The sequence below is a fragment of the Pleurodeles waltl genome, chromosome 4_2, assembly GCF_031143425.1.
Source record: "Pleurodeles waltl isolate 20211129_DDA chromosome 4_2, aPleWal1.hap1.20221129, whole genome shotgun sequence".
In the NCBI taxonomy this organism is placed as follows: domain Eukaryota; kingdom Metazoa; phylum Chordata; class Amphibia; order Caudata; family Salamandridae; genus Pleurodeles; species Pleurodeles waltl.
The window spans coordinates 1,042,735,927-1,042,762,645 of record NC_090443.1 but is presented as its reverse complement, the minus strand read 5'-3'; the positions used below and the strand labels follow the sequence as shown (position 1 = coordinate 1,042,762,645).

Sequence of the window (26,719 nt, the reverse complement as noted above, 5' to 3'; positions counted from 1 at the left end):
GGAAAACGACGCCCGACTTCCCCGCGTGGAAAAGAACGACGCAAGTCTGTGTGTGCTGAGAGGAAATCGACGCACACACCCCTTTTTCCACGCATCTCTTCTCTTGTGGCCCTCTGAGGAGATTTCCCACCAGAAACCAGGTACTCTGTGCTTGAAAGACACTTTATTGCTTTTTAAAGACTTAAAGACACTTAATATCACTTTTCAGTGATATCTTTACAAATTCGTATTGCAACTTTGATCGTTTTGACCTGAAGATACCCAGATAAATATTATATATTTTTCTAAATACTGTGTGGTGTATTTTTGTGGTGTTATGCTATGGTGTTGTATGATTTATTGCACAAATGCTTTACACATTGCCTTCTAAGTTAAGCCTGACTGCTCGTGCCAAGTTACCGGAGGGTGAGCACAGGCTGATTTTGGATTGTGTGTGACTTACCCTGACTAGAGTGAGGGTTCTTGCTTGGACAGAGGGCAACCTGACTGCCAACCAAAAACTCCATTTCTAACAAATAGCATCTAAATCTTTGACAGTATTGTGGCGCATTGGTTGGTTAGTGCCAAAAATTATGGCGCTAGTCCAGCTCTGCGTGGGGAGGCCTATTGGAAACAATGGGTAAGCGTTAAAAATGACAGGAAAAATGGCGCAGTTAATTCTCATAAATTTTACTTCACTATTTTTCTGGGCCTCCTAATGGGGAAATGCCCCCCTTGCATACATTATGCCTGGTGCAGGCATAATGTGGCGCAAGGGGTTACAAAGTGGCGCAATGCCTGCATTGCGCCACTTTGTAAATCTGGCACAAGGAAAAGGCCTCTTTGACTACATCTTAGCTTAAAAAATGAATGACACAAGGGTGGCACATATATATATATGCATATTTTATGGGTAGGTCACTCCTCTAGCAGGCCTTCCATCCCTAAGTACAGGGTGCACCATAATATATGTTAGGGCATAGCTGCATGAGCAACAGGCCCCCACTGTGTCCTTGCCAAACCTGAGACATAGTGTGTGAACAGAGAAGCCATTTTACATGCATGCGCTGGACACAGGTCAAACATGAGTTCCCCAGTTACATGATGGCCACTCTGCACCCTGGGTTGTTTGGGATCAAACAACTCCGGATGATAAATCCAAACAGGTATCAATATTGGATTTATCCCTAAATGTACCCAGGGGTCACCCTGAACTGGCATGGTTGCTGACTGGTTCAATCCAGCATGCCACCCCAAGAATTTGCATGCGTGGTAAATGCATGGTTTAGTAAATGCTGCATACTAAAGTGCATGGTAAAAACATCTCCTCTGCTGTAAGATTACAATATCATTGATAATACTCATTGGCTGAAATACAAATGTGATCCTGAATCAAGAATTAGCTCAGGTTCTGAGCAGCCAGTCTCTGCTTGGAAGAATCAACTGCATCTCTGGGTGATTGTAACACCAACACTTATTATCCATGGCATGAACCTAGAAGTGTAGTCGAAACAATGGGGAAAGTAGTCTATGAAATTGTTGTCACAAACGCAGCTCTCCAAGAGCTTGACTTTTGTTTCAGTTCATCCCAAGGACGTCCCCTTTCATCTCCATCACCTACACAAGCCCCGGTCCCACCACTAACGTCTGCACACCTAGGCAGAAGATGGCTGCGCAGCAGGAAGAAGAATTCTGGCTGTTCCTGGTTAGAGCTTCAATGGACACAGAGTAACAGAGTTTGCATGTAATCTATAAACACCTCTTAACTTTTCCCATGAAATGACTCAACATACTCACCGGAACACCTGTCCAGTAGCAGCAGCTACTCCAGTACATATTGCCTATTTGCAAAAACGAGATGAGCACACCGATGGACACACACACAAGGCCGATCATGATCATAACTGCCTGTTGGGACAATAATACATTTATTCAGACTCCTGCATAACTTTACAAGGTGCATCACAATGCATTAGCAAGCCCTCAGTTTCCTTCAACCATAGTTTCCTGCTTCAAACACAACACCACTCAGTCTGATTTCAGACCCAACCACAGCATAGAAACTGCTCTCATCCCCACCACGGATGACATCCGCATGTCTCTGGACCTCTCCACAGAGTTTGACATGGTCTCCCACCCCATCCTTATCTAATGCCTACACAACATTGAAATTCAAAGACATGCACTCCAATGTCTCTGCTCCTTCCTGACTAGAAGGACCCAGTCAGTCACCCTTGCATAATACACCTTAGACGCCTATGACCTCATCTGCAGAGTTCCGCAAGGATCCTACCTCAGTCCGACCATATTCAGTGCAAACAAGATCTTTCTAGCCAGTATCATCCACTCTCACAATATCAACATCATCTCCTGCACCAACAGTACACAACTTATTCTCTTCTCCATGGACAAGACGGCCAGTACCCGGATCAAATTCAATTGCTGCATGCCGGAAATCGCCCACTGGATGAAAACCAACTGTTGTAAGCTGAACACTGACAATACCAAAATGATGATCTTCGGGAAGAGCACTTTGACCTGGGACTCCACCTGGTAGCCAAAACACCCACACCCACCATCCATGCCAAGAACCTCTAGATCATCAACAACAAACTCAACATGGACGCCCAAGTCAGCACTGTCACCGCCTCTTGCTTCCATACCCTGAAGATGCTGAGAAAGATGTCCAAATGGCTCCTGATCAGCACTTACCAAACTGTCATGTACGCCATGGTCAGAAGAAAGCTGGACTACGGGAACACCTTTGATGCCAGGATAAGCAAAAAACTCATCAGAATGCTGATCATTCAGAACTTGGCAGACAGAATCACTCTCATCCTCCCGCGCCGCACTCACACCCCACCACACCTGAAGGAGCTCCTCTGACTCCCCATACACAAACGAGCACAATTCAAACTCCTCACCCACACTTTCAAGGCACTACATTACGCCGGAACAGCATACCTCAACAACCGCATGTTGTTTCACAAACCTTCACAACACCTCCGCTCGTCTTGACTCCTAATCGCACACATCACACACATATGGAAAACCAGATCTAGACGTAATCCTTCTCCTCCATCGCTCCTAAAGCGTGGAACGATCTGCTCCTCACTTCTTTAATTCCACAAGAAGCTGAAGACCTGTTTTTTTAGAGGTTCCACTAGGCCCTATTTGTGCATAGCCTCACACCTACTCAGTGCCAGGATATCCTCCTGGGCTATAGTGTGCTCTACTAATCTGCATAATGTAACGTAACATAACATAACAAACACATCCCAGGCATCTTTGGCCTCCCATGACTTCCCTCCACAAACATATGTTGTGTGCCTCTGATATTCAACACATGTGGGCACACATTTCTCCTCTTCTGAAACAGACACACACATCAAACCTGGAGAGGCACGCTCACCTAAGAGCTTACTCCACTTAGACCCACCAGCATCTCTCAAAACGTCCCCTGTTGAGATGACCACTTACACAAAATTGTCTTTTTCATCAGTTTCCACAGATCAACAGAGTTGCTCACCACCATCTCTTACTACACCAAACACAGTTACCATTTGCTGCATCTCTTATACTAAGTGACATATAAGCAAAATCAGGAACAGGCCTTGTCCCAGGGTAGGTGCTAGCAGTGACCTTAAGGGCAATTTGAAATTACTAAAGGGTAGGTACTCAGCATCTGATTATAAATGCCCATTTAAAGCACTTACAGTCTGGTTTAGATTTTGGAGGATGTGTTACTTCATCACAAGGGTGACGGATATTATGTCCACTGAAATATAAATCCCATAGGAAATATTATGATTTATATTTTGGTGTCGTCGTGATAGAGTACCCCGTCTACTGAAATCTAAATCAGGCGCTTAGTATTAGAAAATATGCAGAGGACTCCATTCTTCAAGGAGATTGACTTATTCGCTTAAATACACACTGCACTTCCGGATAGAATAGTCAGACTTCACATTTTTACTAAGCCCCCGGGTCGTTGGCAGCTGTCATGCAGTTACTATCATAGGTGGTTTATAATTTCTGCAACTGCTGGCCAAGACTCATCAGCAAAACAATGTTCCTAAGGCATTAAAAAAAATACTTGTAAAAATGCTTGTGAAATATGACAATAAACATGTCAAACCCAAAGCCCTGTGCCCTGTGATGGGCACAGTGTGATGGGCACTGAGGTACCATAAAGGCAGCTGTTCAATACCAGCTGGTGTGGTCCTGCTCCAAAGGGAACAAGCATTATCAGAGTATTGTTAAGTGCAGGAACAATGTACCTCGGTCCAGGTATGCTGAGAGTGGAGGATACAAGAGGCTTCAGCAGTTTATTGGAGTAAATGTTCCCAGGATGAACCAAAAGGAGTAGCCATTGTCCATCAAAATCAACTTCTGTGCCAAAACCATTCTGTCCACACTGGCCAAGCTCCTTCCAGAGGTCAGCTTGACATAAAAGCGTATCCTGTAAGTGCTCACAAAGAGTTGGGTCACCATGACCAGCTCACAGAGGGTCATGCTAAGCAAGAGAAACCATACATCACCCGGCCAAGTTAAGGAGGTCTACCACTCTAATACAAATTTTTGCCAACTCCACACAAAGTCCAGTGACTGGCACAGACACTGCATGATCTGAGTTCTGCATGGACTCTTTGTGGTGACGGGAGACAAGTGAAGGCAGATGAAAGAAGTTGGGTTATTAGCTGTGTAGGATGTGAGGCCTGTACATGTAATAGGTCCACAATTGTCTCCTTACTGGGAACCAAGTATCCCACTATAGCACTTGACTCTCTCAGGGCAGCGAGGCAGGGCAGTCCAGGGCCTACTCAGGGGAGCTGGTGTGACCTAGTAATCTGTATCCGCAGGTGCACAACAAAAACACTCAATAAGTCATTGTCCGTTCAGTGTATTTTCTTTTAAAAAGGCAAAGTACATTTATTGTACACACTCTACTAAATACTATACATTAAGGCTTTTTCAAGGGGCGATCACATTAATATCTATCACAGGCCTATTGTCACGTACTGCGCTGGACTTCTCACCTCTGGATTTCAGAATGGCGAATACACCAAGTCTTCTACAGGTCCTGGATGCTCCCAGATAAGGGCGACCCCTTCTAGTAGCCACGGTGCCGCTTGACAGGCTACGTCAGAGCAGACCGTACCCTCCAGAAGGAGTCCCAGAGGGAAAAAACCCCAACACTGGGGAAAAAACCTCTAACAGGAACTCCAGAAGGAAAACAAGAAAAAACAGGACTTGACAACAGGAAACAAAAATAGGCAATATCCAGGGTACAAGGCAGGAAAAAAGGAACAGGCAAAAATATCCCAAGGCAAAAGCAGGAACAAAGAACAGGCAAAAATCTCCCAAGGCAAAAGCAGGAACAAAGAACAGGCAAAAATCTCCCAAGGCAAAAAAGCAGGAACAAAGAACAGGAGCGAACAGCACAACCAGAAGGAAGTGTTTGCAACGCAAGGAGGAACAAGACTGACTGACTTATATACTGAGAAAAGGGAAGTGACATCACAGGAAAGGGAAGTAACACCATCTTGGATTGGGAAAAGCCCATAGACCAGTATAGAAAAAAAGAAAGTAGTATAAAAGAAAAACAGAGCATGCTGGGACAAAAACACGAAGAAGACAAGATGGACACAACATGGATAGAGACAGGCAAAAGGCTCAACAAAAAACCCACCACCAACAATAAAAGAAGAAAAAAGGCTACAAGTAAGTGTAGCGCGACCGGGAGCGAAATGTATGCTTCCCAGAAAGCTTAGTCAAAAAACGGGGGGAACGGCGCTCCGAATATCGGTAGCGCGTTCCACCAGCGAGGACAGAAAGAGACGCCGCGTCAGAGCGCGGCGTTACAGTAGGTCCCCTCCCCGAGGCTCCAGGTTTGTCAGGATGATTGTCAAAAAGCAGGCGAACCAAACGGGGAGCATGGACGGAGGAAGCATCTTCCCACGGACAGTCACTGAGGGGGTATCCCTTCCAGTGGACCAAAAACTGTAGTTTGCGTCGAAAAATTCTGGAATCACAGATCTCCTGGACTTCATACTCAGGCTGTCCGTTGATAGAAAGAGGAGGTGGACGTTGGAACTGGCGATGGTAAGGATCAGGAACAAAGGGTTTTAACCGGGACACATGGAAAACAGGATGAACCCTCCAGGTATGAGGTAAGCGGAGACTCACAACTACAGGATTCAGGATGTGCGAAATTCGAAAGGGTCCATAAAAACGTGGTTTGAACTTATTGGTGGAAAACCGGGATGGTAGAAATCTGGAAGAAAGCCATAGCTTGTGACCCACTTGATACAAAGGTGCGGCTTGCCGATAACGATCCGCCTTTCGCTTCATATCTTGTTTCGAAGGTAGGAGAGTAGTGTGAAGTAGGCCCTGGATTCGACAGATCTGTCGTGAAAAAGAAGTGACAGCAGGCACAGAACAGGATGTTTGGGAAACAGTAGTGAAAGTCCTTGGATGAAATCCATAGGTACAATAAAAGGGTGTGGTCTTGGTCGCACTATGTATTGTGTTGTTATAGGAGAACTCGGCAAGAGCAAGATATTCTGACCAATTGCTTTGTGTGGCATTACAGTAACATCTCAGATACTGCTGAAGTTCTTGATTCACACGTTCAGTTTGCCCATTCGTTTGTGGATGGAAACCCGAGGATAAAGAAATCTCAATGTTAAAGAAGGCACAAAAGGCTCTCCAGAAACGTGAAACATATTGAGGCCCTCTGTCCGAAATGACCTCTAGAGGAAGACCATGGAGGCGAAAAATATCTCGTAGAAAAATGCGACTCATTTCTGGGGCCGTTGGTAGTTTCTTCAAGGCTGAAAAATGGGCCATCTTGGTGAATGAATCTACGGTTACCATGATTACTTGGTTACCAGAGGAAATAGGTAGAGAGCATATGAAATAAGTGGATAGAGTACACCAAGGAGCGGAAGGAACCGGTAAAGGTCTTAATAAACCTGCCACCTAAGTTCGGGGTGTCTTAGTCTGGGCACAGACTGGGCATGCTGACACATAGGTTTCAGTGTCTGTCTTTAGTGAAGGCCACCAAAAAGATCGCTGAAGCAGTTCCTGGGTCTTCCTGATACCTCGATGACCGGCTATAGGAGAATCATGGCACATTTGCAGGGCTTCTGTCTGCACTTTCTTGGTAGGTAGGAAGAGAGCATGTTGATGATAGAAGTAGTTGTCCTTCTTCTGCAAAAAAGGAGTCACTTTATCCCATTCTGAAGCAGACAGAAACTGGTACTCGGATTGAATGCGTTCTTGAAAAGATTGAGTAGCTCCGATGATCCTGCTAGACTCAATAAGATGTGGAGAGGAGTTCTCGGCTATGTCAGGATATCTGCGGGATAAGGCATCTGCCACTAAATTCTGGGAACCAGGTATGTACGTGATCACAAAATCGTACTGGCTAAAGAAGAAAGCCCATCGAGCCAGACGACTGTTGCGACACTGAAAGATCCGAAGACACTGGAGATTACGGTGATCCGTCCTAGCTTCAAAAGGCTCTCTGGAGCCCATCAGGAAATGGCTCCATTCCTTACAAGCTACTTTGAGAGCAAGTAGTTCTCGTTCCAGTACAGAATAATTTCGTTCAGCCTCTGATAGAATATGGGACAGATAAAAGATTGGATGTTCCAATCCATCATTGTCTTGCTTCTGCAGCAAAACTGCTCCAATGGCTCTGTCTGAGGCATCAGTCACGACAATAAATTTCTTGGTATTGTCAGGATGACGCAACACGGGTGCTTGGGTAAAGGCTGTCTTTAATTCTTGAAACGCGTGTTCAGCCTCCTTGGTCCAAATGAAACCCTTCTTCAGGTTCTCTTTCTTAATTTTTTGTGTTATGAAACTTTGTAGGTGGGCAAAGTTCTGAATAAACTGACGATAAAAGTTTGATAACCCAAGAAAACATTGCGTTTCTTTAATGGACGTTGGAGAAGGCCATCTAATATGGCACTGACCTTGTCAGGATCCATGGATATTCCGTGTTGATTAATACAAAACCCGAGATACCTTACTTCAGATTTATGGAACTCGCACTTCTCAGGTTTACCAAACAATTGGTTTTTCTTGAGTCTTTCCAGGACTTGCAGGACATGATCTACATAGTGCTCAGGATCACAGGAATATATCAAGATATCATCGAAATAAATGACTACATATTGATTGAGTACATCAGAGAACACTGAATCCATAAATCGTTGAAAAACAGAAGGGGCGTTGGTCAGTCCAAAGGGCATAACACGATACTCATAGTGCCCAAAAGGGGTACGGAAAGCAGTCTTCCATTCATCTCCTTCCTTGATACGAAGGAGATGATAGGCACCCCGTAAGTCTAATTTAGTAAATATCTTGGCTCCTTGAATGGCATCCAGTATATCTCTGATTAAAGGCAGTGGATATCGATCCTTAATCGTTATTCTGTTGAGTTCACGAAAGTCCACACAAGGACGCAGATCCTTAGTCTTCTTTGGGCCGAAGAAGAGAGGAGCCCCAGCGGGGGACGTGGAAGGAGCAATCAAACCGTTGTGTAAGTTGTCGTCTAAATATTCCCTTAACACCTTCTTTTCTTGGTCTGTCAGAGAATACATTCGACCGAAGGGAATGACTTCATCAGGAATTAAAGGAATAGCACAGTCATAACTGCGATGAGGTGGCAAAATAGGATTACTAGGTTTCTGAAAAATCCCGATATATTCCTGATAACAATCTGGAACCCCCTGGATAATATTGATAGAGTTAGTGTTATCCTTAGTTGACTAACAGGACCTTTTTGGAGTCCAATAAGAAGTAGTAGAATAACAATTCTGTTGACAAAATGAAGACGTTAGGGATATAGTTTGTGTTTCCCAATTGATATAGGGGTTGTGTTGAGCTAACCAGGGAATTCCCAAAATCATGATGTGATTTGGTGAGGCTATGAGATCAAAGGCAACGTGTTCTTGATGCCCCCCAAATGTCAAACAAAGAGTAGGAGTGGAGGCCACCACAAGTCCTGAGGTTAACGGAGAGCCATCCACTGTGTGAACCTGCTCAGGGGTTTCTTTAGGAATGCGGGGAATTCCTTTACTAGTAGCCCAGGTCTCATCCAGATAGAGTCCACTGGCTCCACAATCAAGGAGAGCCAGAAGATGTTCTTCTTGATCTTGTGAACTCTGTAACTTGACCGAGAGAATAAACAGGGTGGACATGCTTTCTTTGGAGGATCATATTGATGGTACTTCAGCTCCTCCCGTCTCCTTCCTCCTTACAGGGGACGGGAGCTGGCGTTTCCCGCAGGCCTTGAGGGACGTACCGGACAACTACGGATCAGGTGGCCAGCCTTACCACAGTATAGGCAAAGTCCCCTTCGTCGTCGTTCCTCCCTTTCTGACTCCGTCAATGGCCCACGAACCAGATCTATCTGCATGGGCTCTTCATGGGGAGATGGAGAGGCTTCAGATGGCCTATCTTCCGTTCGCCGACTGCTAGCACGGAAGGTACCGGGCTGGTATGGAGCTCTAGTTCTACGTCTTTCCATCTTGTGCTCTCGAAGTCTATACTCGATGTTCATAGATTGATCCATTAATTCTTCCAAAGAACAAGCTGGGGAAGAGTGTACAAGCTCATCTTTAATTTCTTCACGCAGGCCTCGGCGGAAAAGGGTTACGAAGGTGCGTTCTACCCAGGAGGTTTCAGCTGCCAGCTGTTTGAAGCGGGTTATATACTGTAGTACATCCTGATTACCTTGCTGAATGTCACATAAGGCTTCTTCAGCTGCTGCTTCTACCCCAGGTCTCTCAAACATTTGTTTGAAAACAGTCAGTAAAGCGGAATAGTTAGCCAGGACTGGGTCATCTGCAGAAACCAGAGGAGTCGCCCAAGCAAGCGCTGGACCAGACAAGGCGCTGGTCAGATAGCCCACCTTAGTCTTATCCGAAGAAAATTGGAGTGGACGAAAGGCAAAGAAAACCGTCAGGGTGTCCAAAAATTCCTTCATCTTTAAAGGATCTCCGGAATATCGAGAAATAGTAGCCGATACGGGTGGTATGTCCATTGATCGGGAAGACAAGATCTGTCGTAGTGCAGTGTTCTCTGCCCGTAACTGTTGTAACTCTTGGGCTTGTTGTTGGACAGTCTGTAACATAGCTTGAGCATTTTCTGACACTTCTCCCTGTGGATCTTCCATGGCGCTCTCGCAACGCAGAATCTTTTGGCGTTGCAATCTGTCACGTACTGCGCTGGACTTCTCATCTCTGGATTTCGGATTGGCGAATACACCAAGGGGGTTATTCTAACTTTGGAGGAGTGTTAATCCGTCCCAAAAGTGACGGTAAAGTGACGGATATACCACCAGCCGTATTACGAGTTCCATAGGATATAATGGACTCGTAATACGGCTGGTGGTAAATCCGTCACTTTTCCGTCACTTTTGGGATGGATTAACACCTCCTCCAAAGTTAGAATAACCCCCCAAGTCTTCTACAGGTCCTGGATGCTCCCAGATAAGGGCGACCCCTTCTAGTAGCCATGGTGCTGCTTGACAGGCTACGCCAAAGCAGACCGTACCCTCCAGAAGGAGTCCGAGAGGGAAAAAACCCCAACACTGGGGAAAAAACCTCTAACAGGAACTCCAGAAGGAAAACAAGAAAAAACAGGACTTGACAACAGGAAACAAAAATAGGCAATATCCAGGGTACAAGGCAGGAAAAAAGGAACAGGCAAAAATATCCCAAGGCAAAAGCAAGAACAAAGAACAGGCAAAAATCTCCCAAGGCAAAAGCAGGAACAAAGAACAGGCAAAAATCTCCCAAGGCAAAAAAACAGGAACAAAGAACAGGAGCGAACAGCACAACCAGAAGGAAGTGTTTGCAACGCAAGGAGGAACAAGACTGACTGACTTATATACTGAGAAAAGGGAAGTGACATCACAGGAAAGGGAAGTAACACCATCTTGGATTGGGAAAAGCCCATAGACCAGTATAGGAAAAAGGAAGTAGTATAAAAGAAAAACAGAGCATGCTGGGACAAAAACACGAAGAAGACAAGATGGACACAACATGGATAGAGACAGGCAAAAGGCCCAACAAAAAACCCACCACCAACAATAAAAGAAGAAAAAAGGCTACAAGTAAGTGTAGTGCGACCGGGAGCGAAATATATGCTTCCCAGAAAGCTTAGTCAAAAAACGCGGGGAACGGCGCTCCAAATATCGGTAGCGCGTTCCACCCGCGAGGATAGAAAGAGACGCCGCGTCAGAGCGCGGCGTTACACCTATTGTCTTTGTTAGGGTATGATCACATTATTAAAATAATTAATGCATGATGGAATTCACCATTGAAGCCAATGGGATGCATAATAACAATCATATTTAAATTAATAGATTATAGGGAATTTCTCTGGCCAGAAAAATCCTGGCAACATAGTTCTAAATAATACAGACGTTTGTGTGTTACATCTTTTTCTAGATACTCAAATCAAACTTTGATTAGAACATGTCTTTACCTGCCCCTGCCACATGGTTATTTTTTCAAAACATTAGATTGGTTGTCTCTGCATTATAAGCCAGAGTAAGATGTCCTTCTGCTACTAAGTGAACTTTTCAGTACTATGAGTTTACCCAGTCTAAAGTTTAGGCCAAGACCCAATTAAAGAGCTATGCTTTGCTTAGTATAGTTTAAAACATGAGTGAATGAGTGATTGCAGGAGTTGCACTAAGTGTTGAACTAAATTTCATTAGATAAGGAACAGTCTAGCTCTGACCCAAGGGAGAATGGTTTGATGACCAAACAAGGACCTTCTCTCGGCCCATCCAGTTCCTGCAAAATCAGATTTTATTTTCAGTACCAGGTTCTGCTGGAATGGATGCGACTGGCTGCAGTAAGAGGAAGTCCTCACTTTATGCTTATATTATTGTTTTCCAACAGTGACAATCACAACCGCCATCAAGAACCTCTGCCACTCAACACTCCTCTTTCCACTCCATCAGTTCCCATCACTTCTCTACTCAGCCGGCTCCTACACGTTGGTATCACACTTTGCTCCCTCCTTTTAACTTACAACTTTCTATCTATATTATCTGTCCCGGGCACCAGGGTTCAGGTAGAAGGTTGACTTTGGACCAGTGCCTGATTCCTGGCTTTCTTCCTCTTCAGTTCCACTCTCATGTTCTATATCCGTCAAGGCCATTTTCCAAGTTTAGGATTTCGTTACCATCTCCCCTTTGATACTGCAGTGGCTTCCTTGGCCCACATTCCCCCCCGTTGAATCCTGGCGCACTCCTTTGTTCACTATTTTTCATTTAACTAGCACCACGGCCAGTTCAGCTACCTTCGATATTGCTTTCTTTCTTTTGGACCAAACCCAGTGGGCATATGGGTAAATTCTTGTAATATATGTATATTCTTGTAATATAATACTGGTGAATGTGCTTAGTTTGTGCATCATTTATGGCAGAATTTTCAACCCCTTCACAACCCCACCCCATTTTTCTATATGTGTCAGTATTTTTTCTTCATTGGAGCCCGCTGCACTGTTTAATTAGAGGCAGTGGTTTCCGGTGCTCGGCACTGGCACTTAATTGTTGACACTGGAACTTATGACAGTCTGCCACATGGTGCCACTGTCTGTCTAATCTAGAGATGAGCACAAAAACAGTTGTTTACTGATTGAACATTCATTAAAAAGACTAATACCTGCCACCCAAGCCATTCTGATAGCCTTGGGGGTCTGGAATAGCCTGAATTGTCACACTTGTAGTGTGATGTTTGGTAATTCTGGTAGTACTGTCATTAGAAGCGTTGGCATGACAACAGGTGGTGCATGCTACAGTGGCCTCTTGACGAAGGGCCTGTCACTTTTTCTTTTTTTTTTTATAAATTAAGCACTGGTCAGGGTTTATTTTGTGCATGAGTGGGGGTGACATATACATATACTGTACACTTTTATCAATGATCAAATTAAATTTGGCATTTCTAGCGACTTCTCTACATTATGTGAATATTGCACACCTCTTCGCTGCCGGTACTGCTTCGCCTTGATATCGTCTATCCTTTTACTTTGGCAGTGTAAAGCCTGATATAAAATAAATATTAATGAAACGCCCCCAGGCTGTGGACCTCTTGCTTGACCTTGTGTACCTCTACTTCTTTTGTGAATTATGACAAAGCTTTTTTGCACGATGGTCACAATTCTTGCACATGTCAGGAAGTTGGCATTTCTTTTGGCTGACTTAGTGCAGAATTCTGATATTCCCAGTAATCGCCCTCCAGTCGATGCATTTTTGGCTTCTCATCAACACTTCTCACAAAATTAGGAAAATACGTGCGCAGGATCATAAGACTAGTTGTGGCATGTGTGTACTGATTGTAAATTATAATTGTATTTATATCACGCTTACTACCCTGACGAGGCATCAAATCGCTTTTCAGCGAGTAGCATGCTACTCAGGAATCCAAAAGGATTTGTGGTGGATTAGTATAGGGAAATATGAGGTCATGTGAGTAAGTTAGTTATGGTTGTCCATCTCGCTGTTGCGTTCCATCCCTTTACTATGCTTCATACCTGTATCGGTATTGCTCTAACTAGCTTCTTTGGCAAGAGAGGTAGGGACTCCCCAGTCACCAGTAAATGAGCCCTCTGGTTTAATTTACTTATTAGGTCAGCAATTGTAGTTTTGAACCAGGGTATTGGGTATTGTAGTTTTGATCAGGTGCCTGTATTCCTCCCTCTTCCCGGGGCAGTCTCAGCGTGTCCAGGGCAATGCTGGCCTCACGTCCCTCCCAATAATACCACCTCATCAATAAGTCTAGTCTTTTAAATAATTTTTGTGGATTCATATAGTTTGGCCAAGAATCAATATGGTTATGGTTTCCCATGTGTTGTGTATTATTCCGCCATCTACTGGTGGGTCCAGAAGTGTCTTTGTTTTCCAGTCCCCCCCCTTTTTTTAGGTTTGTCATTAGCCAATACCTTTTGATTTTACTAAAACTACATGCATAATATACTTACTCAAAGGGGCTTTTAGCCAGCTCTCATCATTCATTGGTCTGATGTTGTGTCAGACCACTGGACAGCTTGCAGTATAAGCTGGGAAACCTGTCTGTCTGCCTACCTACCTATCTTTCTGCCTCTATGCCTGCCTATGTACCTGTTTGTCTATCTACCTGCCTGTCTGTCCATCTGTCTGGCTATCTACCTGCCTGTCAGTCTGTCCGTCTGGCTATCTACCTGTCTGTTGGTCGGTCCGTCTCTGCCCATGTATCTATCCGTCCATCTGGCTATCTACCTGTCTGTCCCTCCCTCTGTCTATCTACCTGTCTGTCCCTCCCTCTGTCTATCTACCTGTCAGTCCATCCATCTGTCCGTCCGTCTGTCTAATAGTCTGTCCCTCCCTCTGTCTATCTACCTGTCAGTCCATCCATCTGTCCATCCGTCCGTCTGTCTACCAGTTTGTCCCTCCCTCTCTCTACCTGTCAGTCCATCCATCTGTCCGTCCGTCCGCCCGTCTACCAGTCCATCCATCTATCTACCTGTCTGTCTATCTACCTGTCTGTAAGTCTGTCCCTCTAACTACCTGTCTGTCCATCTGTCAGTCTATCTACCTGTCTGTCCGCCTCTCCATCTATCTGCCTCTCTGTATGTCTATTTGTCCGTCCGTCTGTCTATATGTCCATCTATCTGTCTATCTATCTGTCTATCTGTCTATCTATCTATCTATCTATCTATCTATCTATCTATCTATCTATCTATCTATCTATCTATCTGCCTGTCCGTCTATTTACCTGTCTGGCCATCCATCTTTCCATCTATCTACCAGTCCATCCATCTATCTACCTGTCTGTCTATCTACATGTCTGTCCATCAACCTGTCTGTCCATCCATCCGTCTATCTACCTGTGTGTCCATCTGTCTAGCTACCTGTCTGTCCATCCATCTGTCCGGTATCTACCTATCTGTCCATCTGCCTATCCACCTGTTGGTCCGTCCATCCGTCTATCTACCTGTCTGTCCACCCATCCGTCCATCTGTCCGTCCATCTATCTACCTGTCTGTCCGTCCAGCTGTATATCTACCTGTCTGTCCATCTATCTACCTGTCTGTCGGTCCATCTGTCCATCTATCTACCTGTCTGTCCGTCCATCTATCTACCTGTTTGTCCATCCATCTGTTCATCTATCTACCTGACTGTCCATCCATCTGTCCATCTATCTAATGTTTATCTATCTAGCTATCTATCTAGCTATCACTGCAACTCGTATCAATTTATGCTACCCTCTCTATCTATGCAACATTTCAAATTGATCAAAGCCTGTTTTTTCAGTACTGCTGGAAAGCCTGTCTAATCCACTGACATGATCACTGTTGGCAATCTTGCATGAGTTGATCACTATTAGATCACTGACAGTAGTAGCTCGGGATGATTTTCATTGAACATAAACAGCTCCGATTACAGAAAAGGTTGGAGACTTTGGCTGTTTATAGTACTTCACTGCTCTACTATGTTAAATGTGTGAAGGGCGCGTTCTGCCTCTGCTGGGAGGTGTATGGTGTGACTGACCACCTTGGGTAAAATGTTCAGGGGCCGTATTATAAAAAGTGTCACGGGGAGCAATGGTCATGTGTGCCCGCTTTGTAGACGCTTTAGAAGCCTGTAATACCGATAGTGCTGGTGGGAGTACATATAGCGCCTGCACTATCACCAGAGGGTGTTCCCTCATTTGCATGGGGGTGTGGCAACATGCAAATAAGGGAATCCCTTTGCCTCTGCAACCGCGCCGTATTAAAGACATGGGCCCAGAGGCAAAGAAGCTGTCAGGAGGTGCACTGACAGTACTCTACAAAAAGGTGGCGCACTGTTGGCGAACCCCCTGATGGCAGCCCTCTGGAGGGGGCAAAGGGGGTCCTATGGACCCCCCAAATATCCCCTTGCAGGCTTCACTCATGGCACCCGCCTGCAAAGGGATCTCTAATCCCCCTTAAAAGTGCACTTGGTGAAACTGGTAGACATGGCGCCCACCTAGAGTGACAAATGAGCACATGGTGGTTAACACAACCCCTTATGTGCCTGCTTTAAAGCAGCCACTCCATTTCTCACTTGAATACCCCTGAGGGCAGCGCATTCTATATAATACGGCGCACTCTCCTCGTTTGCAAGGTGCGCCCTGCGCAAACAAAGGAAATGCGCCACATTCCGTAATATGGCCCCAGGTTGGTTCTCGTCATCACTCATTGCTTATGGAGAACACTTACCCTGTGTAAGGATGTGGTGGCTACAAGGAAGGCCGCAGTTACTGTTAGGAACAGTACTCCTGCGCTGCGCATCGGTTCAAAGGGGGCTTTCATGCCCACTAGCTCATTGGTGTGGGGCCTGTTCTTGGCACTGCCAGTCTCTTTGGCATGTGTAGTAATCACAAGACAACTGGTGAATGGAAAAGAAAACATCCTTCCTATAACCCCCCAGGGTATGGCACATTGCCTGTGTAGCCTTGCTGAAAAATAGTTGTGGGAGGAGGACCAACAAAAACCTAAAAGAGGCATAAAAGGGTTGCAGAGAGAAATAACACATTTTGAGATGGCAAAGAAAGAATAAGTCAGAGGCAAATGGAGGGAGACAGTGCAAAGGAAAGAAAGTAAAATGAAAAATTTGAAAGAAGGAAGGAAAAGAGAAGCCTGAAGGAAAGAGGGTGCAAAAGAACATAAGAAAAAAGAAGAAAATGTAAAAGAAGACAAAAGGAATCACGAAAGAAGAAAACAAAGCATGAAGGGTGGAAAGGAAAAGGAAGAAACAAATAAAAAAGAAAAATGGAAGTAGAGAAAGATGGAAATCAGAAAACTATAATGAAATAACAAAGGAGAAATGTCAGATAAAAAAAGAATGGGTGACCGCGGTAAAGAAGAGAAAGGAAGAATTAAATAATGGCAGGAATACAAAATGAGAAGATGCAAAGAAGGTGCGAAGGGATGACAGGAGTATGACAAGAGTAAAAGGGATAGAAAGCTAGAAACAAGGACAGATTAAACGGGAGATGAAGAGATAGAAGGGAAGAAAGTTGGAAAGAATGAAGTACAAATAACAACAAAGGAAAGTTGATAGAAAGCAGGAAGGAATGAGCTTGAAAGGAAAGAAAGAAGATGGAAAGGGTGAATGAAAGAAATATGTCAGTACTGGTAAATTTGTAGTTTTTAACTAAATTCTTTCAAAATCATGCAATAATATTATTAATTTTGCACCATTTTCTGCACAATTTCCTCAGGGGCACAACTGCCAGGGCAGTTCATTTGACTCACACATGAATTGCCATATATTGGTCAAAGTGGGGGGGAGGATTTTATTTTTCTGACTACTCCCTTGCTTTACTGTATGGGTTTTTTCAACCAGGTGGATTAAGTCACTGCAACCTCCAACATGCACTGTTCACTGAGCACCTGATGTATGGTGAATGTAATGTTACACAATTGTTGATGTGTATTGCATGGAGAATGTGTATCGGGTGGCTTCAGCATTGTAAAGAGTATGTTACTTATAAGAAGTCATATTGGTTACTCTAAATTTCTAGCACATCAAGAATAACCAAGGGTCCACCTCATTCACTGATGAAACTGACCTCATCGGTAGCCTGTGAAGTGACATCATACAGCTTTTCACAGCTTAATATTCCATAGTTTTTCCAATGGAAGGTCCAAAGTGTTGCATGAGTGCCACATAACAAAAACTTTTAACTACAATTGCAAATTCCACTTTCCCGCTAAGATGCATTCTTTACCCACCTCGCTTGGTTGGCTGAACTTCACAATACGTTTGTTCCGCCTATTGTATTACATACCCCCAAAACCTTCTGCTCTCCTATGTACGTCCTTGAGGGGGTCGTACACCCCTTCCACTGGGACTTGACAATGTCCAGGAGGATGCTGAGTCCAGAGGGCCGGTTAACGTTAATGTTCAGTACTGTCGGCTTCGAGGAGTCTGTGGCCACTCCAACTCCATTCACCCGGACGAAACTGGTAGACATGGCGCCCACCTAGAATGAGAAATGAGCATATGGTGGTTAACGCAACCCCAAGTCAAACCTGGAGAAGATCGAACCAGTCAAGACTAAGAATGAACAGCTAGAAGGCAGATGGTGCTCACTGAGATGATTCATCTGTGGTGGAAACATGGTGAGAAGTACCGTGAATCGATCGAACCATGACCTGTCACACAGTAAAAAACATGATTGCCAACTACAACATAGGGCCTGAGTTAGAGTTTAGAAGAGGGATTACTCCGTCACAAACGTCACGGATATCCTGTACGCCGTATTACGATGTCCATAGGATATAATGGAATCGTATAATGTCGGACGGGATATCCGTCATGTTTGTGACGACTAACCCCTCCATTAAACTCTAAATCAGGCCCGTAGATGGCACTGGTGTGGATTTAAGAATGTGAAAGAAAGGGCGGTGAAGGGGTGGCTGGCATGTTAGGACAGTCAATAAATTATTATTAAATGCTCTTGTACTCACATTACATTGGTCAGTGACAGCTTCCAAATGTCTTTTTTTGGGGTCCGGCGTTACTCAAGCCCTTTTGATTTTACTAAATTATATCTATAATATACTTACGTGTAGGGGCTTTCAGCCAGACTCTTCTTTCATTGGCCTATATTAGTGTCATTCACACTTTCTGCCCTCCTCAGCATACAGCATGGGGCCAGTGGTTCAGCCAACTTAGTTTATTGGCTGCCTTCAACCTGAGTGACAGCATTCTGCCTTTTCACAAGGAGCACATCCAAACACAAAGTTGTTCCCTTATGTGCTAGGGACCACTATGGCAAACTGTGCTTTTTGAGACCAAAAATATTTTTGCTTTAGCTAAAAACATTTTTGATCTGTGAGGTCACAGTAGCTTTCAAAAATGTTTTGAAAAAACCGTGATAAAATCAATCACTGACAAAGCAAAAAGGATGGCGGCCAATGCCAGACATACTGGATTTGCCATTGCTAGCGTGACATGCTGTTCAAACAGCTTACTGACTGTCCATGTTATAGTCTCATGCAAACCCTGACATGGCAACCGAACCACTCCCAACTAGGTTACACCTCCCTCAGCGTCGGTCACTGAATTGCAAATTATAGAACTCATTCTGTCGCCCCTTTTTACCAAGCATACCTACCTCATGTCGCGAACTGCAGCTCCCACTCTACCTCCGGGTAGGTCAGTTACTACTGCGTGTCCCCTACACCAAGTATTACAATGCTCAAGCTACCTCTGCCTGTGTTCGCCTTCTATCCCTCATGCCTCCTCCCTTTGTGTTGTAGGCTATCTCCAACTACATCCCTCATTCTACCTCCCCCTATGTTAGCGACTGATTCTCCTCCTAGGTCACGGACTAGAGTCCTCATTGTGCCTCTCATTTCTGCTTCCCATTAGGTCACTGGCTATCACGTCCTGTGTCACAGGTTACAGCTCTCATCAGAAAACCGATTTGCCAAGGTCCATTTCTCCCTTCCTCGAGAATGCCCAGTTTACTGTCAAATAGTGGGTTATCAATAGGGGTATGGACTAGTTTACCCCAGACCAGAAATAGAAATCCAAAAAAATGGAGAACCCACTTGTAAAATATCAAAGTTATCATAGTATCTCAGTTCATAATCAAACTGGTCCCATGCAAACAAGGGAATCCCTTTGCCTCTGTGCCCGCGCCGTATTATAGACATGGGCACAGAGGCAAAGAAGCTCTCAGGAGGTGCGCTGACAGTACGCTACAAAAAGGTGACGCACTGTTGGTGCGCCCCCTGATAGCACCCCTCTGGAGGGGGGAAAGGGGTCCCTTGGACCCCCCCAAACATCCCCTTGCAAATGGTCCTTGGCAAATCGTTTTTCTGAACTTAACAATGTCTCTCTCCCACTAAGCCCGCTATATGAACTACTATCTGGTTATATCAGTTTGAATTAACATGGTGAACTATCAAACCTGGCGAGAACAAAGGAGTAGTAGACTTGACCAAGTATTTGATACATCTGGTGCTTTGCTGAACCGACTTAATACTACAAATCTATTTTCCGCAAAAAGTACTTTCCTAGCCCTGGAACGAGCTGTTAAAAAAGAGACATCAAAATGGTGGGAAGCTGCCGCACTTAAAAAATATCTTGAGCATGATCTTATATCACGGGGCTAAAGGATTTAGATTTTTCCTCCCATTGAGACTACATCTCAAGAAAGACTTCAACAGTGGGAAGCTAACTTGCAGGCAGCTTCCAATAACATGATACGACAACTAATAGATATAGCACAAGAGGAATATGAAAAATATCGGCATGAAGTGGACTCTCTTAATAAACAAACTGAAGAGGCCAACTGGGGCGATATTTCTTTGAAAAACGACGACATTCTCAAGAAAAATATTGATCAATATGAAGATGATATCATCCAGAGAAAAAAAAGGAAAGTTAGACGAGATCTTACAGACTACCAACTCGGCAGAGTGTACACCTTTGGCAAGAAGTATGACAATATTAAGACATCAAATTCGATTACAGAACTACCTAGCTGCTCTGAGAGATTACCCTGATCAGAGATAGAATCACCAGAAGAAATTGAAAGAAGACAACCAAGTAAACCAACAGTAATTTTTTACGAAGAGGTCAGAAGACACAGCCTTGGCACTGCACAAGACAGTCGTAGAAAACCACAAGGTACTACAACACAAGAGACAAATACATTAGGTATACAGACATGAGCTCGCAGCAAGGAAGCCAGGCACAAAGATCAACCAAAGAACTAATTGTCAATCTATCGGATATGACTTTATCGACACCTCAAATTGACATCCCGACCAAGGGCCTTTCATTTTGCCCCACTCATCGCTGGGACCTAGTGCAAACTAAAATAGATCTGTTCAAATTTACACGGAAATTAAAATTTAAATCCTATTTTTCTACTTTACAACTTAGATAAAATGTATCCTATCAACAACATATTCTGAGTGACTTTACAGCCCAGGATTTAGGGATGATACAACTACTTAGCAATCTCTCTAGAACTGCGGCACAAGAACAATCACTTACTGAAATAGCCAATTAACTCAACATTGATACGTCACTTCATGAACATTTCAATTTACCAATTAAATCATCTTTTACCCCTATATTACCATCAAGCAACTCTATTGATTTGTTCTTCACAGCTATGATGGAGGATCTTGACCAAGAATACCAAAAATATGTAGAAAAACAGCAATATCTTCCCATCAATATCAATTTCAAACACAGAAATGCAATTAGAGAATTACAAGAAGACAATACTATCCTTATAAAAGAAGCAGATAAGGGAGGCAACATCGTCATCCTCAATAAAAGTGACTATCTTCAAGAAGTCTATCGACAAATCAATGGCACCATTTGTTATAAAAAACTCTCATCTAATCCTACAAAGGAGGTTCAAATCAAACTTAAGGTACTACTGGATTATTGGTGTTCGAGAAAAATTCTTATCCCAGAAAAGAAAAACTTTTTATTCATTGAACACCCCACCACTCCTACTCTATACCTCCTACCCAAAATTCACAACAGGGGTCACCCGCCCAAAGGGAGACCCATCATTTCAGGCATTAATTCTATTTGTTCTAACCTGGGTATCCTCATAGATTCTGAACTACAATCTTTCATGAAGAATCTACCTTCTTTTATCAAAGATACCAAAGATATATTACAGAAACTCCAAAATATTGACTGGCAATCCGACTACATACTCGCAACCATTGATGTGGTTAGTGTCTACACTTCCATCAAACATCAAGATGGGATTGAGGCAGTCCGGAGTTGTTTATCAACATGATCAGTACATCTACTTGACAGAAACAAAATGATTATTATCGAAATGCTGTCTTTCTGTCTCAGAAATAAAGTTTTCCTTTTTAAAGGACAATATTTTCATCAATTACAAGGTACAGCAATGGGAGCTTCATCTGCTCCACCGTACGTTTGCATCCTGATGGGTGCAGTCGAACGACACTGGCTCTGGGACGAAGACCTGCAACATCTCTCACAGCATATTATCTTCTGGGGTCGCTACACTGATGATATCCTTCTCATCTGGCAGGGCTAAGAGTCTCTTCTCCAGCATTTTCTTAATTCCATTACACCTAACAGATGGAATATTGAAGTGACCTATCAAATTTCAAAAACAGCGCTTGAATATCTGCACCTTACCTTGTACATTGACAATAACAGACTACATACCCACTTTCATAGAAAAAGTACAGCAGCTAATTCCATCCTACATGCATCAAGCTGCCATCCACATAGCACAAATCGTAATATACCAGCAGGAGAATTCAGACGGGCTATACTCAACTGTAGCAATTGGGATGACTATGAGACAGAATCCTCTGAAATTGCTGAGCGCCTCTCTATTAGAGGATATAATTCTTCCAGCTTGAAAAACACAAAGGAACACTTTGCCAAAACAGATCGCAGCATAATCCTTAACAAGATCAAAACAACCACTCAGACGTTTCCCATCCGCTTTATTACATGCTTTCACAATGGGCAACAATACATTCGAAAACTACTCCATAAACACGGGTATCTACTCCACAAAAATCCTTCCATCACTCAACAATTCTCACCTCTTCCACAGATGGGATTTAAAAGAGCTCCGAACCTTCGAGATAAACTATGTTCTATCTTTTATCAAGAAAGGACAACCACCCATTACCACATGAGACCCCCATCTGGTTTCTACACCTGCACAAACTGTTCCTTCTGCAAACTTGGCTTGACAAAATTCAAAACAATTCTAAATAAACTATTCAGGATACGTGACTTTATCAACTGCGAGAGCACTAATATAGTTTATCTTATTATCTGCCCTTGCAATAAGGTCTACATAGGAAGTACAACTAGAGCACTTAAAATACGAATACAGGAACATTACCGCAACATACAGAAGGATGATGTAAAATTTCCATTGGTTGAACACTTTGTTAAATGTTACCCTCATACACGATCATTTACTTTCTGCGGCCTAGTGAAACTTAAACGACATCCTCGGGGAGGTAACCTTGAACTCAAATAGCAAACTTATCATTTGTTTTGATCCTGTATGACAAGGCCTCAACAAGGACCCAGAATGGCACTACTGGCTTCATTGATGAACTATATTTGTATAAATTAATGATGATTACTATATCTTTTATGGTTTTGTTTTGGTTTTCATGTTTCCAAAATAGACTAAATTTTCTCAGTATTACACTGTCTACAAAGGTTAAACATCATCTACTAACTTTATATATACACAAGCTTGGCACAGTCATGTCACTGGCCGTTCAATTTTATTTTTACCTATTATAAAATGTCAAAATATAGATAAATACTACGATCCATTTTGCCATGTTCATTTTAATTTTTGTTGTTCGTAAATACATGGTATTTTACCTTGAGATCTTAATTACAACCATGTCCTTTTAAAAATGGCCGACATAATATATCCGATCATTTGAGCCGTTTCTTGGGGTTTAACAAATAAAAGTAGGACCTCTTGCTTTATCATCTCATTAACAATAGAAGAAGGATTACAGTACAATCCTTACACAATAAGCGGCCGTAACTCTATTTAGGTATCAACTCAGAGACAAACACGTTCGAAAATATGGCCAACGCAATTATACATTCTTTTTCTAGTTCTATTCAGGGCCAAGGAAACAGAAGTGGGACCTCTTTCTCTTCTGCCCTATAATAAAAATAGGAGAAGGACTCGTCAAGGCTATCTCACCCAATATGGCGCCCGCCTAGGACGCCGCGTATTCGACCACAGACTTAATCCTGAGACTATCTTCACTATAAGACAGGTAAGAGGTCTGTCCTGGGCCATTCTATAATACATCTATAAGGTCGCGTCAATTATTTTTCTCGCTTATTTCCAAGACATTCAATTTCAAATACGAACCATCGATAAAAACGTTGCATATTGTTTATACCTCAATCTCTCGATGCTTTTTCAATCTCACCCTTAAAAACGGGTCCTGGACTTATATACAAGTATAGAGACAAATATGTATTAGTCTCTAAATTTTTCTATAGACCAATGATAATATTTCTCTCTAGGGTCTAAATAATAACATAAGAAATAGCAATTAAATTATGTTTCCCCTATATTAGTATTGATGTTACTGAGGGCTATTTTGGACTCATAGGGCCATATTTATTCTTTTTGACGCAAAGCTGCGCATTCGCAGTTTTGCGTCAAAAAAATTACCGCCGGCTAACGCCATTTCGATGCGCCGTGCGGGTGTCAAATTTATACTTTGACGCACGGCGGCGCAACCAACAGGTGGGAGTCATTATTTTGTGACGCACACAGCGGCGTCAAGTCGTAAAGGAAACCAACGTTAACGCGACGCAAATGACTGTGGGTCGATTTACGACAGCGCAACCTGGAAAGCGCCGTTTATTTTGACGCAATAGCGTCAAATTCACCCGCGAACACTGCCCTTTCAGCAGAGGAGAGCCAAAATGGATCCCAGATGCCACAACAGACCCCAGGAAGATGACAGCAGACCAGGAACCAGCCAGGATAATCCATACAGGAACCAGGACATTTTTAGAAAAAAAAGAAAGTGTTGCTTCAGTGCAGAGGAGCAGAAAATCCTGGTTAAAGAGGTGACGGAACACCAGCACCAACTGTTCATCACCTCTAAGTTGCCAATCAGCAGGAGAGAGGCCATATGGCAACAAATTGTGGACAAGATCAACAGTGTGGCTGAAGTACGCAGGACAGTCACCGAGTGTAAGAAACGCTGGCATGACTGCAAACGTAGGACAAAGGAAAAAATGGCCAGGAACAGGAAGGCAGCACTGCAGACTGGAGGGGGGAGTCCAGCACAACAGGAGGCCCTGGACCACATGGAGGAGATGGTCGCAGCCGTCATCCCTGAGGAGATCGTCACAGGGATTCAAGGACAGGACAGCGCAGACAACCACGAGACAACACACATGCAGGGTAAGTCACATGGGGAATTATAATGCAATAATGATAACTGCAACCGGGGTGGGGAATACCTACTACACAATGCATGTAAGTCAGCATATATATGAAGTGGCATGGGTAAAGGGGCACGGCAGGGGGGCATGCCCAGCACAGACAGAAGCTGGGGCACGACAAAACACAGCACCAACACCAGTCCCATGGGGCCATCCTGTCATGACAACAATGGAGCTAAGGGAAAGCAGCGACAGGTGGGAAGGCCACTACGTCAAACTTACATCCAGGCACTCGACAGTCAAAATGTATCCTACATCAACTAGGTCCCTATCAGTAATCCAGTAGCCAAAACAACAACTGCAATGGAACTGCAACAACAGCTGACACTAACACCTCTGATCTCTGTGCAGCTATAGTAGCATATGGCAGGAACCTCCCCATGGAACATACCTACCTAAATTAGGGGGTGAGGATGACTTCTGCAACTATTTCTAGAAATAAGACAAAGGCACCAGTACACTCAAATGCCAATGCCCATAGTTGACACATACATCAGCCAAAGTAAACAGCAACAGGAGCCACACAGCACTAAGGACACACACATGCTGCATACGTCAGGGTCCCTCACGTGCCTGGCTAACAAGGCAACATCACTAATGTCATACTGCTCAGACAACAACATTGAGGAGGGGACACATGCAACTGGTCACTGAAACACACCTGCACAGTCTGAGGACCAAATAGGACATTGATACGATAAACAGGGCAATCCAATTAAACACACATTACCCAACATCAGCAGGAAACATCAACAATGTTTACATCCATATCACATCCTAACATTGCCATGCATTGGATATGCCACATAACAATTACATTTAGGTCAATGTGAATAAAAAGATTTTGGGGCAGGTCCTGAGAGGCAAGTGTGCTGCCCGGGCAATCACAACACCCACAGCCAGTGAAAGTGTAGTGTGGTAAGTTTTACGTATCCTTTGCGCATTAGCTTCAGGCTTTAGGCCTTTGGCACTTTGCCCTGAATGTATTTTATTCATTTGCTTGCAGCTTAGAGCCTCTGTGCACTTTGCACTAAATGCTTTTTATTAGGCTTCGTACTGTTTTTTTCCAAATAGCCAGTTCTACGGTCTGGTTTTTTATTCATTTCACACTGTTTTGCCTACTTCAGCACTGGAGTTCTCCAAAACATATTCACTCTGTGCTTCAGTCAAGGATACAGTCTGGTACATTGCCGATAGACGTGGTAGGAGTTTAGATGTCGCATTCATGCGTAGGGACATTTTGTGATCACGATACCATGTTAGTTATAAAATCACTTCCTTGTCCCAATACACACAAGAGGGAGTTTCCGAACAGAGAACCACAACTAGACGCTGCCTGCCTTGTTGCAGATGCTGAACCAGATCACAGGCCTTTGCTCAGGTATGAGGGCTGATGTCTCCCCAGTGATTCGGAAAGGCAAGCTAGAAGCTTAACATGCTGTGCTCTAAATAGCAGAGGGAGAGTAGAAACTGTTAGGCACTATGATAGCTTTGTTCTTATGTTTTACTCTCCTGGTGACTATTTCAATTCTACTATGTTGTATTGTTCTGGTTATTGAGGCTCACGCCTTATTATCTAAAATACAGTTGTTTAATGAAATCATCATATAAAACTTATACTGTCTTTGTCATTTGTATATGAGATCATACTGGAAATGAGAGAGTTGGTTTGGATCTGAGTGACCACCACTTCCCTGAGAAGTTCCAAAG

At 43.6% G+C, this 26,719-nt stretch overlaps 1 protein-coding gene across 3 annotated transcripts in view; it reads right to left on the bottom strand.

The window, feature by feature from the left end:
* LOC138293690 (transmembrane protein 176B-like) overlaps positions 1–26,719 on the bottom strand; it is a 139,066-nt gene that overhangs the window by 85,172 nt on the left and 27,175 nt on the right. For 2 of the 3 annotated variants that reach the window (XM_069232999.1, XM_069232998.1), the window contains exons 2-3: positions 17,808–18,002; positions 1,777–1,887 (exon numbers count right to left, since the gene is read on the bottom strand). In XM_069232999.1, the coding sequence (XP_069089100.1) occupies positions 1,777–1,887; positions 17,808–18,002 (306 nt within the window). The remainder of the gene's footprint in view (positions 1–1,776; positions 1,888–17,807; positions 18,003–26,719) is intronic. The other variant, XM_069233000.1, reaches the window with a different exon arrangement.